Source organism: Equus przewalskii, chromosome 19 (assembly GCF_037783145.1).
Source record: "Equus przewalskii isolate Varuska chromosome 19, EquPr2, whole genome shotgun sequence".
NCBI lineage: Eukaryota > Metazoa > Chordata > Mammalia > Perissodactyla > Equidae > Equus > Equus przewalskii.
This window is the reverse complement of record NC_091849.1, coordinates 34,953,780-34,968,688: the sequence shown is the minus strand read 5'-3', so window position 1 is coordinate 34,968,688 and position 14,909 is coordinate 34,953,780. Positions and strand designations below refer to the sequence as shown.

General features: G+C 45.0%; 1 protein-coding gene across 1 annotated transcript in view; it reads left to right on the top strand.

Moving 5' to 3' along the window:
* Positions 1-13,384: 13,384 nt before the first annotated feature.
* Positions 13,385-14,909, top strand: part of NUDT3 (nudix hydrolase 3) — a 112,058-nt gene continuing 110,533 nt past the window's right edge. The window contains exon 1 of the mRNA XM_070585860.1: positions 13,385-13,884. Coding sequence (XP_070441961.1) covers positions 13,786-13,884 — 99 coding nt within the window. The 5' untranslated portion in view covers positions 13,385-13,785. The remainder of the gene's footprint in view (positions 13,885-14,909) is intronic.

The following is a 14,909-nucleotide window of genomic DNA, read 5'->3' as shown; positions in this document are numbered from 1 at the left end:
TGCCCATCCTCCTCGTTTTGCCGTTTTGCTAAGGAAGACTGGCCCTGAGCTAACCTCCATATCCATCTTCCTCTACTTTATATGTGGGATGCCTACCACAGCATGGCTTGCCATGTCCGCACCCGGGATCCGAACCGGAGAACCCTGGGCTGCTGAGAAGCAAACGTTCGAACTGGCTTCTTTTACTTCACGTCATTGTTTTGAGATTCATCAGTGTTGTTGCATGTATCAATAATAATCAATCCTTTTATTGCTAGGTAGTATCCCATTGTATGGATATACTACAGTTTTTTAATCCATTTACCTGTTGGTAGGTATCTGGGTTGTTTCCAGCTTTGCGCTGTTGTGACGAATGCTGCTATGAACATTGAGGTACAAGTTTGGGTACCTACTTAGGAATGGAGTTGGTGGGTCATCGGTTCACTCTATGGGTAACATTTTGAGGAGTTGTTTTCCGGTGGCTATACCATTTTACATTTCCCACCAGCGGTGTATGGATTTCAGTCGCTTCTCATCTTCACCTATGCTTGGTCTGCTCAGTCTTTTTAGTTAGTCATTCCAATAGGTGTGAAGAGTTTGGATTTTATCCTGTAGGTGATTGGGAGCCGATTCACAATAGAAAGGTGAAGATTGACACAACCAGGAGTGCTGGTGCTAAACAGAGATTTGAAGCCCCACTGCAGGAAACAGTAGACTCAGTTTGGGTCTGCAGAGTGACCACCCTGGGGCACTGAGTGGTCATGGGTAAACCGCTCAGTCAACAGTGACCACAATACACATTCAGCCTGCTAACGGGAAAGGGAGGGGGGTAATCCATCATTTGATTGCTCAGTTTTAGAAAAGGAAACTAGGACAGAATGAGGGCATTAAGGGGGAGAAATGAAAGGAATTGTTTAAAAAGTTACAGCCCATAGAAAGCCTGGAGCCCATTTCTATTTAAAAGTGCTTTATTGGAAGCCCGTGATAAATGCATGGCGCAAGTCCAAAAGAACAGCCACTTGAAAAATAAGCCCTGCATGGTTTACTGACATATCAAAGAGACCATTGTGAGGAAAAGGGCATCTTTAAAAATAAATAAATATTAAATGGGAGAGGATACCCAAGCTGAGGGAATAAGGAGACTTTAAAACAGAGCAGAATTTGCAAAAGGTAAGAATTGAATGGCATTAAAAAATTCCAAAGAGTACCAGCAAGAAATGTCAAAGCCAATAGTTCTAATTTATTTAAGTGCGTGAAAAACAGGAGGTCAGTTTGAGAATCTGGGGGCATCAGTTCATTAATGTGCAATAAGTGTACCCGGGGGACGAACGGTCAACAGGCTCTGTGGCATCTGCCTCCATCACACAGAGATTTCCCTCCCCTTCCATTCAAGTTTAAAAAAAGCTTTTTATTATGAAAAATTTCAAATGTATATAAAATAAACATGAGTATAGTAAACCACCACATGCCCACCCTGACCTACAGGTCTATTCTGCCTCTCTTGTTACACCAATCTGTACACCCACTCCCCTCTCACCCCAACTCAATTATTTTTTTAAAGTCAGGTTTATTGAGGTATAATTTACATGCAGTAAAATTCACCCTTTTTAGGGGTACAGTTCTGAGTTTTGATATACAGATATAGTCATGTATCCTGTATAGTCATGTTATCTGCGTGGGTCCAATGTAACCACAGGGGTCCTTATAAGTGAAAAGGGAGACAGGAGAGTCAGAGAAAGACACGTGACGAGGGAGGTAGAGGTCAAAGAGAGAGAGAGAAGTGGCCAGAAGTACTGGCTGTCTGGCAAATACTTGAACCCCACTGCAGAAATAGTAGACTGAATTTGGGTCTGCACAGTGACCACACTGCCACAGCGAAGCTATGGAACATTTCCATCATCCTAAATAGGTCCCCTGTGCTGGCCCTTTGTGGTCAACACCCTGGCAACCACTACTCTTGGTCTCTATAATTTATCCTTTTCTGGAATATTAAATAAACAGAACCATACATATGTCCTCTTGTATGAAGCCTCATGCAGGCTTCTTTTTTTTCTTTTTTTTTTTTTAAAGATTTTATTTTTTCCTTTTTCTCCCCAAAGCCCCGCCGGAACATAGTTGTATATTCTTTGTTGTCAGTCCTTCTAGTTGTGGCATGTGGGACGCTGCCTCAGCGTGGTTTGATGAGCAGTGCCATGTCCGCACCCAGGATTCGAACCAACGGAACACTGGGTCACCTGCAGCGGAGCACGCGAACTTAACCACTCGGCCACGGGGCCAGCCCCCTTCTTTTTTTTCTTTTAAAGTATGCTTTTTGGTGAGGAAGATTGGCCCTGAGCTAACATCTGTTGCCAATCTTCCTTTTTTTTCCCTCCCCAAAGCCCCGGTACATAGTTGTATTTCTTAGTTGTAGGTCATTCTAGTTCTTCTACGTGGGATGCTGCCACAGCTGGCCTGATGAGCAGTGTGTATGTCCACGCCCAGGATCCGAACTGGCAAACCCAGGGCTGCCAAAGCAGAGTGTGTGAACTTAACCATTTGGCCATGGGGCCAGCCCCTACAAGGCTTCTTTTGCTCAGCATAATGTTTCAAGATTCATCCATGTGTGTATCAGTAGTTTGTTCCTTTTTATTGCTGAGTAGTATTCCATTGAGTGGACGTACCACAGTTTGTTTATACATTTTTATTTTTTTTTAACAGGCATTTTTAGGTAAAATTGACATTGAAATATACAAATCTTAACTCCACCCTTTTGACAAAGGGATACAATCATGTAACTCACACCCCTGAGAAAGAGAAAAGCAGCCCCTGACATCCAGGAACTGGCCTGACCCTTATAGGTAGGCGTTGGTGTGTTTGAAGTTGGCCTGGTGCTCACAGTGAGGCCATATCATTCTCCTCTTGGACATAAGTAATGTCATCAAACATCAATATCAGACAAGGTCACTTTGTGACTCTCATAAAGTAGACACAAAATCAAGACCATTGAATAATCCTGTCTAAGCACAGACAAAAACAAGTTAACTGTGCAAACCCCTAGAATGTAAAATATCCCCCTTTCCTAGCTAAAATGAGTGGCTGCGCTTCTCTACCAGTTTGAACTTCAGCCGTGCTCATTCCAACCTCCTGCTGGGGAAGATTTTTGAGATACCCAATCACAGAATTACCCAGCTTCCTGACAGCATCCAGTCCAGAGCAAAGCCCTGCTTCCTTAAAACCTCCCCAGCATCACCTCACACAAGCTCCAATCCTGTAACAAGTCACTCTTTTGGTTTTTTTTTTTTTTTTTTTTTTTTTGGTGAGGAAGATTCGCCCTGCTCTAACATCTATTGCCAGTCTTCCTCTATCTTGTACGTGGGTCACTGCCACAGCATGGCTTGACAAGAGGTATATGTCTGCGCTTGGAATCCGAACCCGCGACCCCAGGCCACCGAAGCAGAGCGTGCCAAGTTTACCTACTACACCATGGGGCCGGCCCACAAGCCATTCTTAACACCTTCTTCCTGAGACCCCCCTATGTTTCTCCATGGTCTGTGTTCCCCTCATTGCAACGAGCAAAAAACTCAACTTTGTTCAACCAAAGATATGCTCTTGGTCTTGGGCTGGAGGGCGTTGACACCCCTAACAAGATACAGGACATGTCACCCTGTGCTGTTTGGACACGGCACGGACATCTGTGGACGTCGGCGTTGTTCGGCTATTGTGGTCAAAGCTTCTGTGAGTGTTTGGGACGAGTCTTTTTGTGGATGTATATTTTCATTCTTGCCAGGTGTGTTAGTGTCCTACGGCTGCTGTAAGAAATTATCACACACTTAGTGGCCTAAAACAACACAAATTAGTTATCTCACAGTTCTGGTGGCCAGAAGTCCAAAATGGGTCAGCAGGGCTGCGTTCCTCTGGCAGCTTTGGGGAGAAGCTCTTTTCTTGCCTTTTCCGGCTTCTAGAAGCCACCTGCATTCCATGTCCCCTTCCTCTTTCTTAAAGCCAGCAGGGTAGCATCTTTAAATCTTTCGCTCTGACCTCTACTTCTGTCGTCACATCTCTGTCTCTGACTCCCCTGTCACCCTCTTTCCTTCTAAGGACCCTTATGATTACATTGGGCCCACCCAGATAACACAGGATAATATCCCCTGAGATCCTTAAGTTACATCTGCCAAGTCCCTTGGCCCATGGAAGGTCATGAATTCACAGGTTCTGGTGAGGAGGATGTGGCCATCTTTGGGGGCCACTATTCTCCCTACCACACAGGGGAAAAAGGTAGACATATGTTTGACTCTTATTAGGTAGACATATGTTTGACTTTGTGAGACATTGCTAAGCAGTTCTCCAAAGTGTGTGTGCTATTTTGTACTCTCAACGGTGATGTGTGAGAGTTCCAGTTACTCAACATCCTCACCAACACTTGATGCTGTCCCTCTTTTTAATTTTAGCCATTCCTATAGAGATGTATAAAATGAGAAGTTATGAAGACGCAAAGCATACTCATGCAAATTTAAAATAGACGTAGCGGCACCTCACTGTGGTTTTCATTTGCACTTCACTGGTTACCAGTGATGTTCAGCACTTTTTCTTGTGATCATTGGCCATTTGTGTATTTTTCTTTGTGAGAATCTTTTCAACTACTTAGCCCATTTTTAAATTGAGTTGTTTGTCTTTTTTATTATTATTATTTTGTTTTGTTTTGTTTTTATTTATTTATTTATTTTTTGAGGATGATTAGCCCTGAGCTAACTACTGCCAATCCTCCTCTTTCTGCTGAGGAAGACTGGCCCTGAGCTCACACCCATGCCCATCTTCCTCCACTTTATACGTGGGACGCCTACCACAGCATGGCTTGCCAAGCGGTGCCTTTCTGCACCCGGGATCTGAACTGGCGAACCCTGGCTGCTGAAGCAGAATGTGGGAACTTAACCACTAGGCCACGGGGTCAGCCCCTGCTCTGCGTCTTTGTTGAAAATCAAGTAATCATATAAGTGTTGGTCTATTTCTCAGTTCTCTATTCTCTCCCATTGATTTGTTAGTCTGTCTTTACACCATTATTCCACTGTCCTGATAACTGTCATTTACAGTAAGTATTGAAATTAGGTAATGTAAATCCTCTAATTCTATTTTTTTCAAGATATTTTTGGTTATTCTATACCCTTTTCATTTCCATTTATATTTTAGAATCGCTATGCCTACTTTCAAATAACCTGATGACATTTTATAGGAATTACATTGAAACTATATATCAACTTAGGTAGAATAGATTCTTTTCAATACTGAGTTTCCTAATCCATGACATGGTATCTCTCTCCATTTTATTTAGGTCTTCTTTAATTTCTCTCAGCAATATTTTGTAGTTTTCAGTATACAGATCTTACACAATTTTCGTTAGGTTTATTTGTAGATATTTGACATTTTTTGATACTATTATAAATGCTATTTTGTTTTAAACTTCATTTTCCAACTGTTTGTTGCTTGTTATACAAATATACCTGATTTTTATGTATGGACCTTGATTCCTTTTATCTTGATAATTTCACCTATTATTATTATTATTTTTTGCTGAGGAAGATTTGCCCTGAGCTAACATGTGTGCCAATCTTTCTCTATTTTGTATGTGGGTCACTACCACGGCAGGGCTGCTGCCGAGTGCCGAACCCAGGCCACTGAAGCAGAACATGCTGAACTTAACCACTAGGCACAGGGCCTACCCTGATCATTTCACTTATTAATGCTAGTATATTGGGGTGGCTACCTTTGGATTTTTCTACATACGCAATCATGTTGTCTATGAATAGTGATGATTTTACTTCTTTTCCAGTCTTCTGCCTTGTATTTATTTTTCATGCCTCATTCACTAGCTAAGGTCTCTAATACAATATTCACTAGTAGCGGTGGGAGCAGATGTTCTTGTGTTGTTCCTGATCTTAGTGGGGAAGTATTTAATCTTTTACCATTAAGTATGATGTTAGCTGTTGTTCATAGATGTCCTTTATCAGGTTGAAAAAGTTCACTTCTGTTTCTGGTTTGCTGATAGTTTTTATTAGGAAAGAATGATTTTATTAAACATTTTTTTTTCTTTAAAGATTGGCACCTGAGCTAACAACTGTTGCCAATCTTCTTCTTTTCTTTTCTGCTTTTTCTCCCCAAATCCCCCCAGTACATAGTTGTATATTACAGCTGTGGGTCCTTCTAGTTGTGGTATGTGGGACGCTGCCTCAACGTGGCTTGACGAGAGGTGCCATGTCCGCACCCAGGATCCGAACCAGAGAAACCCTGGGCCACCTGCAGCGGAGCGCACGAACTTAACCACTTGGCCACGGGGCCAGCCTCTATTAAACATTTTTTATGAAATATTTTTCCCAGATCAAGATGATCATATAGTTGTTCTCCTTTACTCTGTTCATGAGGTTTATGTCATTGATTGATTTTTGTAAAGTTAAGCTAACCTTGCAGCCTTGTACTAAACTTCTCTGCTCATGATATGTTTCACTGTCTATATAGCTAGATTCTAGTTACTGATATTTTGTCTAGGATTTTCGTGCGTGTGTGTGTCTATATTCATGAGCAATATAGCTCTAGAACTCTTTTTTCTTGTAATGTCTCTACTGGATTTTGGAATCAGGGTTATACTGGCCTCATAATACAAGTTGGGAAGTATTAGTTCCCCCTTTATTTTCTGAAAGGTTGCATAGGATTTGTATTACTTCTTCCTTGGATATTTGATATATTTCACCAATGATACCACCTGGCACTAGGGTTTTCTTTGTAAGAAGGCTATTTTTTTTAAATAGACTTTTTATCTTTTCATTTTTTTTTGAGGAAGACTAGTCCTGAGCTAACATCTGCCGCCAATCCTCCTCCTTTTTCTGAGGAAGCCTGGCCCTGAGCTAACATCCGTGCCCATCTTCCTCTACTTTATATGTGGGATGCCTACCACAGCATGGCTTGCCAAGCGGTGCCATGTCTGCACCCAGGATCTGAACCGGCAAACCCTGGGCCGCCGAAGCGGAACGTGTGCACTTAACCGCTGCACCACTGGGCTGGCCCTAGACTTTTTATTTTAGAATAGTTTTAGGTTTACAGAAAAGTTATGAAGATTACAGAGTTCCTAGATACCTCACATCCAGTTTCCCTTATTGTTAACATCTTACATTGATATGGGACATTTGTCACAACCAATATCAATACATTATTATTAACAAAAGTTGCAAAAGGGTTTTTAACAAATTCAGTTTGTTGAATAGATAAGGCTAGTCCAATTTTCTATTTTATTTATTTATTTATTTATTTTGAGGAAGATTAGCCCTGAGCTAACTACTGCCAATCCTCCTCTTTTTTGCTGAGGAAGACTGGCCCTGAGCTAACATCTGTGCCCATCTTCCTCTCCTTTATATGTGGGACGCCTACCACAGCATGGCTTGACAAGCAGTGCGTAGGTCCACACCTGGGATCTGAATCGGTGAACCCTGGGCCGCCAAAGTGGAATGAGTGAACTTAACTGCTGCGCCACTGGGGCTGGCCCCAAGAATTTTAATTTTTTTTTTTAGGAAGATTAGCCCTGAGCTGACATTTGCTGCCAATCCTCCCCTTTTTGAGGAGGATAGGCCCCGAGCTAGCATCTATGCCCGTCTTCCTCTATTTTATATGTGGGATGCCTCCCACACCATGGCTTGATAAGCAGTGCATAGGTCCACACCCGAGGGGTTCAAACCAGCGAACCCTGGCTTGCCAAAGCAGAGTGCACTAACTTAACCACTGCGCGACTGGGCTGGCCCCTATTTTGTTGTTTTTTGTAAATTATTTTTCTAGTAATTTGTTAATTTCACTTAAAGTTGTTGAATTTATTGGCATAAAGTTTTTCATAATATTCCCTTATTACTCTTTTGATGTCTGTGGGATCTGTAGTGAGATTCCCTTTTTCATTGCTGATGCTGGTAATTTGTTTTTTCCTCTCTTTTATCCTTAATCTGTCTTGCTCATGATTTATGAATTTTATTCATCTTTTCAAAGAACCAACTTTTGGCCTTTGTTAACTTTCTCTATTGTTTGTTTTCTATTTCACTGATTTCTTTTCTTTATTACTTTCTTTCTTCTACTTAATTTGGGTTTAATTTGCTTGCTTAGCTTCTTAAAGTGGAAACTTAGATAATTGATTTTAAGTTTTTTGCCTTCCTAATATAAGCATTTAAAGGTATATATTTCCTTCTAAGCACTGCTTTAGTTGAATCCCGTGAATTTTTTTTTTCAGGAAGATTGGACCTGAGCTAACATCTGTTGTCAATCTTCCTTTTTTTTTTCCCTCTCCAAAGCCCCAGAATATAGTTGCATATCCTAGTTGTAAGTCATTCTAGCTTCTCTATTTGGGATGCTGCCACAGCATGGCCTAACAAGCAGCGTAGGTCCACGCCCAGGATCTGAACCGGAGAACCCCAGGCCAACGAAGCAGAGCGCGTGAACTTACGCACTCAGCCACAGGTCTGGCCCTGTGAACCCCACAAATTTTGGTATTGTTCAGTTAGAAATATTTTATAATTTCCTTTGTGATTTCCTCTTTGTTTCACAGGTTATTTAGAAATAGACTGTTTAATTTACAAATATTTAGGGCTTTTCTTGATATCTTATTTTTCTGTTCCAATTTAAGTCCTTTTTTCCAAGAACATATTCTGTAAGATTTCAATCTTTTAAAATTTATTGAGGCTGGTTTTATGACCAAGCATATGATCCATCTTGGTGAATGTTCCAAGTATACTTTAAACAAATGTGTATTCTACACTCCTTGGCTGTAGTGCTCTATAAATAGCAATGAGGTCGAAACGGTTGATAATGTTGTTCTGATCTTTGACATACCTCCTGCCTTTTTATTGAGTCATTCTATCATTTACTGAGAGAGCAGTCATGTAATCTTCATCTAAGACTATGGAGTGTGCGTTTCTCCCTTTAGTTCTGTTTTTACTTCATGTATTTTGAGGCTGTTACTAGGTGCTTATCTATTTATAATTGTTGGGTTTTCTTTAAATGTCTTTATCTCTGATGGTATTCCATTTTTGAAGCAGAAAGGAAAAAAAAACTTGGTCAGGTGAGAAGGGCTATATAGTAGCAAACAACCATATAGTGGCATCAAAATAGATGGGAGGCATGGGCAAAAACTTGTGACCGACCCCCAGAAAACGGATGAGTAAGCTTGTTCAATTTCCCAGCCCTATTAATAAATTTCCCCTCTTGCCTGCCTGGGACTTGAAATATATTTGTAAGTGCTTTACCCCACAGGGCTTTTGGAAAATTGGACACTTTTAGCAGAATGACATATTTGTTGGGATTAATTTATTTGACTTAAATCTATTAACACCCACTATCACCTATGGAAGGGTAGCCCCTTCTCAAGAATTATCTCCTTCCCCTCTGTTAAGTACACTGCCTGGGATATATGGCCAATAAATGAATGAACTATGGACCAGGTAACTTTTATGAGAGGTGTGGTAGGCAGCTTTGAATATGGCCCCCAATGATCCTTGCCTCCACGTATTCATGCCTTTGTGTAACCCCCTCCCGTGTTGAGTCAGGCTAATCTATATGATCAACAGAAAGCTGTGGAAGTGACAAAGTGTGACTTTTGAGGCTAGGTCACAAAAGCCATCGCAGCTCAGTCTTGGAACTTTGTATCACTCACCCCAGGAGGAATCCAGCCACCATGTCGTAAGGATGCTCAAGTAGCCCCATGGAGAAGTCCACATGGAAAGGCATGGAGACCCTTTCCACCTCTCAGCCATGCAAGGGAGCTGCCTTCGAGGTGGATCTTTGGCTCTGGTCGAGCTTTCCACTGGCTGCAGCCCCGGCCAACACCCGACTGCAGCCTTATGAGAGACCAGGCCAGCGCTGCTCAGCGAAGCCACTCCAGGATGCTTACCGGACAGAAGCCATGAGAAATAACGAATGATTCATGTTTTAAGCCACTGAGCTTGGGGAAGATTTGTTATGCAGCAATAGGTAACTAATGCAAAAGCAAAGATCAGGAAAAGAAGGTGCTCCTGGGAGACTTGACAGGATGGACAAGGCAGTCCTGGGGAGGCGGGAGGAGTGAGGGGCATCTTAACGGAACAGGGTGGAGTAAGGGACTTGTGAAAACCAATTTCCTCTATTTTATTTGTCATTTCATCCAGGATTGGCCTTAAAAAGTTACTATAGATGATGTCTAAAATGTGGGATCAGGAGAATGCTGTGTGATCTACATTCAGAAGACAGATTTTGGGTGTGTCACATGGGGTGTTCCTATAGATAAGTGACTCTCATTCCATACTGAGCAAGTGCTTGAGCTCTATACTAAAGATCAGGTTCTGAAAGGGCAACAGCTGTTCTTGCATTAACAAATGTGTTCGTGAGATGTGTTCTATGCCAGGCTCTGGGATAACTGCTGAGTGAAATAAGCAAGGAGAAGTGAAACACAGATGCTGCTTTCAAGAAGTCTGAAATGTGAGATTGGCAAGAAAACAATGCCACTATGTGACAAATAATGTGATAAGGCAGGACAAACCCAGGCCAGTTGGAGGCATGGAGGCAGTTAGGGAGGGCTGCCAGGAGGAAGTGACTTTTAATCTGAGTTTTGGAGGATAAATAGAATTTGGCTTCTCTCTGGCTGGGAGGGGAGGGACAACGGTAGTGTGTGAAGGTCTTGGAAGAAGAGCCCTCCAGACAGTAGGGAAGCATGTTCAAAGACTTGGAAGGTTTCTAGAGGTTCAAGAAACTATAGGTAGTTCAGAACGACTGCATTACAGGGGAAGGTCAGCCTGGGCCATCTCCTGCAGGGTCTTGTATCTCCTGGTACAATTTGGATTCTATCTTTAAAGCACTGAGGAGCAACTGTAGGGCTCCAATCAAGGCCATGACTCATTCAGATCTACACCTGGGAAGGATCCTCTTGCTGCAGTGGGTGGACGGAGCTGAAGGGGACTGGATGGGAGCCAAGAAGACCACGGTTCAGGCAAGAGGGAGAATCCTAATGAGGTAATGGCAGAGAGCAAGGAGGGAAGGGGCTGCGGTTGAGGATGTCAAGAAGGCATTAGCAATGACGTTTATTATTAATTGGACACAAAGTAAGAGCTATATCAACAATGACTCCTGGGTTTCTAGGCAACTGAAGAGATACCTTAGTTTTTAATGTGCTCATAAGGTAACAGGCAACATTTTACATATTAGTTTTTTCTTATAGGACTTTCAGAGAAGTATTTAACTGGAATAATATGTTAATAAGTAGAATTTTTTAATGAATTTAAACCTAGTATTACCCATTGTCTTCCAGAAGTAGATGGATCCCTCGGTTAATGTTTTCTGAACAAAGAAAAAGTAATTATTACTACCAAGGCAAGGGATCTGGAAGTGATCTTGTGGGCTCTTGCAGCTAAACAGGCCCATTAAAGACAGGGAAGGAGAGGGCCAGCCCTGTGGCCGAGTGGTTAAGTTCCAGCGCTCTGCTTCGGCGGCCCAGGGTTTCCCTGGTTCAGATCCTGGGTGCGGACATGGCACCGCTCGTCAGGCCATGTTGAGGCGGCATCCCACATGCCACAACTAAAAATACACAACTATGTACTGGGAGGCTTTGGGGAGAAAAAGGAAAAATAAAATCTTTAAAAAAAAGAAAAAGCTGGGGAAGGAATTAGAAACCAACAGAAAAACCCCCATTCCTCTATTCAATCAACATTTACTGAGCTCTTATCTGGACAAGGCCTTGTGCCAGGAGGCGGAGATAGGAAGGTAAAGACAATGCCTGCCCTCCAGGAGTTTACAATCTAACTTGCTTATCATCTTTACTCTGGTGTACTGAAACCTGGAATTCCATTTGCAATTCTGCTCTCAACCTTAAGTGGCGCATAGTACAGTGTAGCTGCCCAGCTGCTGGTATGATTGTGCTCATACAACTTTTCTGGGAAGGCTTTGGCAACAGACAGCAAGAGCCATAAACATGTTGCTACCTCCTCGATCTGCCTCTGGGAATTTATCGTGAGGAACTCTCTGAGATAGGGACAAGGATTTCTGTAAAGGGACGTTCCCTGCTGTTCTAATGAAACAATGGGGAAACGGTAAAATGATTGATGGTACATCCCTATGATGGACTATTAGGTAGTAACTAGAAATGGTATTTAAAAAAAAGCAACATGGGGTAAAGATCAGGAAAAAAGCAAGTTACAGATCTCTACGGAATGTGCTCAAAAATATCCATGGTTTAGGTTTTTAACGCCCTCTGTATTTTTCAAATTTTTGACTGCGCATGTTACCGTATTTCTACAATGAGAACTTTTGTTTTTTTCTTCCTTTCTTTTAAATTAGAGACCTAACAGCAAAGGAGAAAGCTAGAAAGACAACCAAAATGACAAAGATTTTGGCAATTCTGTTGCATGAAAACTGACCAGAATTAACTGAAATTCCACACCTTATGTGGCAAGGGTTGAGCGACATGTCAATAATATTAGCTGCAATGTATGGAGTGACTACTATGTGCCAGGCGCCAAATTGGTTTATCATCTCTATTTTACAATGGTAAAGCAATGATGTAATTGAGATTCCAACCTAGGTTTGTTTGGTTTCAAATCCTGAGCTCTTTGACTACGCTAAATACAAGCAAATTCAAAAAGGGTAATCATCAATTCACAGGCAAATCCTGCACAGGATTTCCAGCATGTTCAGGGCATCGGCATGGTACTAGGTTTGGTCTGGGATTCCGAGAACATTCACAGGTCATACTCTATTCTTCGTTGCTCCGGGGCATCTGGCTGTATATCTTTCCCTGGAGAATCTGTTTGACATCCACAATATATAATCCTCGTTTATTGCCGGAAACGACGATGCTTTACGATTTGCTTTATGTGTGTACATACGTACAGTATACATCTTCCTTTCTGGCCCTCTTGTTTACCTTAAGAGGAAGCATTTGCTTTTTTGCACCAATAAAAGATTGCAGGATAAACATCTGCTCTTTCTAATGGACTACAAGCCCCTAAGACTTCGAGTTTCTGGATGTCAATGCAATGCGCACCTTCTCCTCCCCCGCCCCGTTCCCGTGCACTGCCTAGTCCCAGGCATCTCAGGTTGCACTCCCCGTTGCGTTTAATTGCATCCCACTTCTTCTTCCAGACTCTACTCCTGCCCCTCTCCGCGATAGACAGGCAGGACCAAGGCCCGGGCGGCCTGACCTTGGGTCATCTTCGGCCGCGGACTCGCGGCGTGACCTTGGGCAAGTCCTCGCTTCCCCCAGCACCGAGTTGCGGGGCTGGATAGCCGAGTCTCCGCCCGGGTTGCTCCTCACCCGAGCAGGGCGACCCAGCGCCCGCGCCCCTTTCTCCCCGGCTTCCTCCGCGCGAGCCCCCAGGGTCCCCACCCCTACGCTGCCGGCGTAGCGGCCGCCTCGAGCCGCGCAGCCCTCTCCCTTCCAGACGCTCGTTTACGCCGCGCGGACTGGGAGGGCGCGATTCCCAGACGCGGGCTGCGCTGCGAGCGGGCCGTCGCCCCGCAGGCCGGCGCGGCCTTACGCCGCTGACGCAGCGCGCCCAAGATGGCGGCGCGGTCGTCGTCGGGGGTGGCGGCGGCAGAGGGGGCGGCGGCCGTGGCGGCGGCGGCGACGGCGGCCGTGACGGCGGCGGCGGCGCGGGGCCTGGGCCGGGGGGAATGAGGCGGCCGTGGCGGGCCAGCGGCGGGGCCGTGTAGCGGAGAAGCGGCTCCTCCTCCCTGCTTCCCTTGGCCGAGCCGGGGGCGCGCGCGCGCGCGGCCGTCTGGAGCGGGCTCCCCACCCTCGCCTCCCGCGACCCGCACCGCACCCCCACCCGGGCGCGGAGGATGATGAAGCTCAAGTCGAACCAGACCCGCACCTATGACGGCGACGGCTACAAGAAGCGGGCCGCGTGCCTGTGTTTCCGCAGCGAGAGCGAGGAGGAGGTGAGGTGGCGGGCCAGCCGGACCGGGGGTCGCCGCGGCCGCCCCGAGGCGCGGGGGGCGCGGCCGCCGGCGGAGGGTGTGCCCGGGCGGCGGGCAGGGCCGCCCGCTCGGCCCGAGTGGAGTTCCGACGGAATTCCTTGGGGCGAACAAGGGGAAGAGGAGAGGGACGGCGGGTGGAGGGGAAGTGGGGTGAGCGTGGCCGTGCGCGCCCGCCGGGCCGAGGGGACGCCCGCCTGCGGTCGGGGCGCTTCCGAGGCGGCCGCCTGTCACGGGGAGGGTGGCCGCGGGTGGAAGGCGGTGGGTGGGGACGAGTGTGTGGCTTCGGTCCGGGCCTGCAGCCTTGGCCCGGGAAGGGCAGCTCCGCACATGTGTGCAGAGGCCGCGGTGCACGAGGCGCGGGGCGGCCTTTTGTGGCCGAAAACCGTCCGCTTCATTGGCAGTTTTGGGGTCTGCCGCCGGCTTCTGTGTGTCCGTGAGCCCGAGCGGGGGGGTGTCTTCGGGAGATTTAGGGCGTCGTGCAAAAACCAAAGCCGGCTGTTTATTTCACAGGCTGCTGGATAGCACTTAAGTGTAGCCTGAGAAGGAAGGACGTTTGATAAGATAATCTTTGTGGGCTGAAAAATGTTCGTTTTAATTGGGAAGGCTGAAAGCAGTGTTGAAGATTTTTGCCCTGACATTCCCCCACTGCCCTATAGGAAGGCCCTTAGGATTAAATTTGCTAGCGGAATAGGAATGCTTAGAATCAGTTTCTCTTTGCATAGGGTACTTCAAAAAAAAAAAAAAAAAAAAAATCTCGGCTTCCCAAAGCCGTTTCTGTGGTGATAAAAGGAATTCAGAGAAGGCACATGTTTTGTAAATCCACAAAGAATAGCTGCTTTGGGAATTCGTAAGATGCCTGTGGGAACGCGTTTTTCTCGTGTGCATGATGGTAAAATGGCAGTTAAACTGAAAACAATGAAGGGCAGTGAAATTCAATATGTTCTGTGCCGGCATTCAGCACTGGGCTGTGGTGGCAGGGCTGCAAG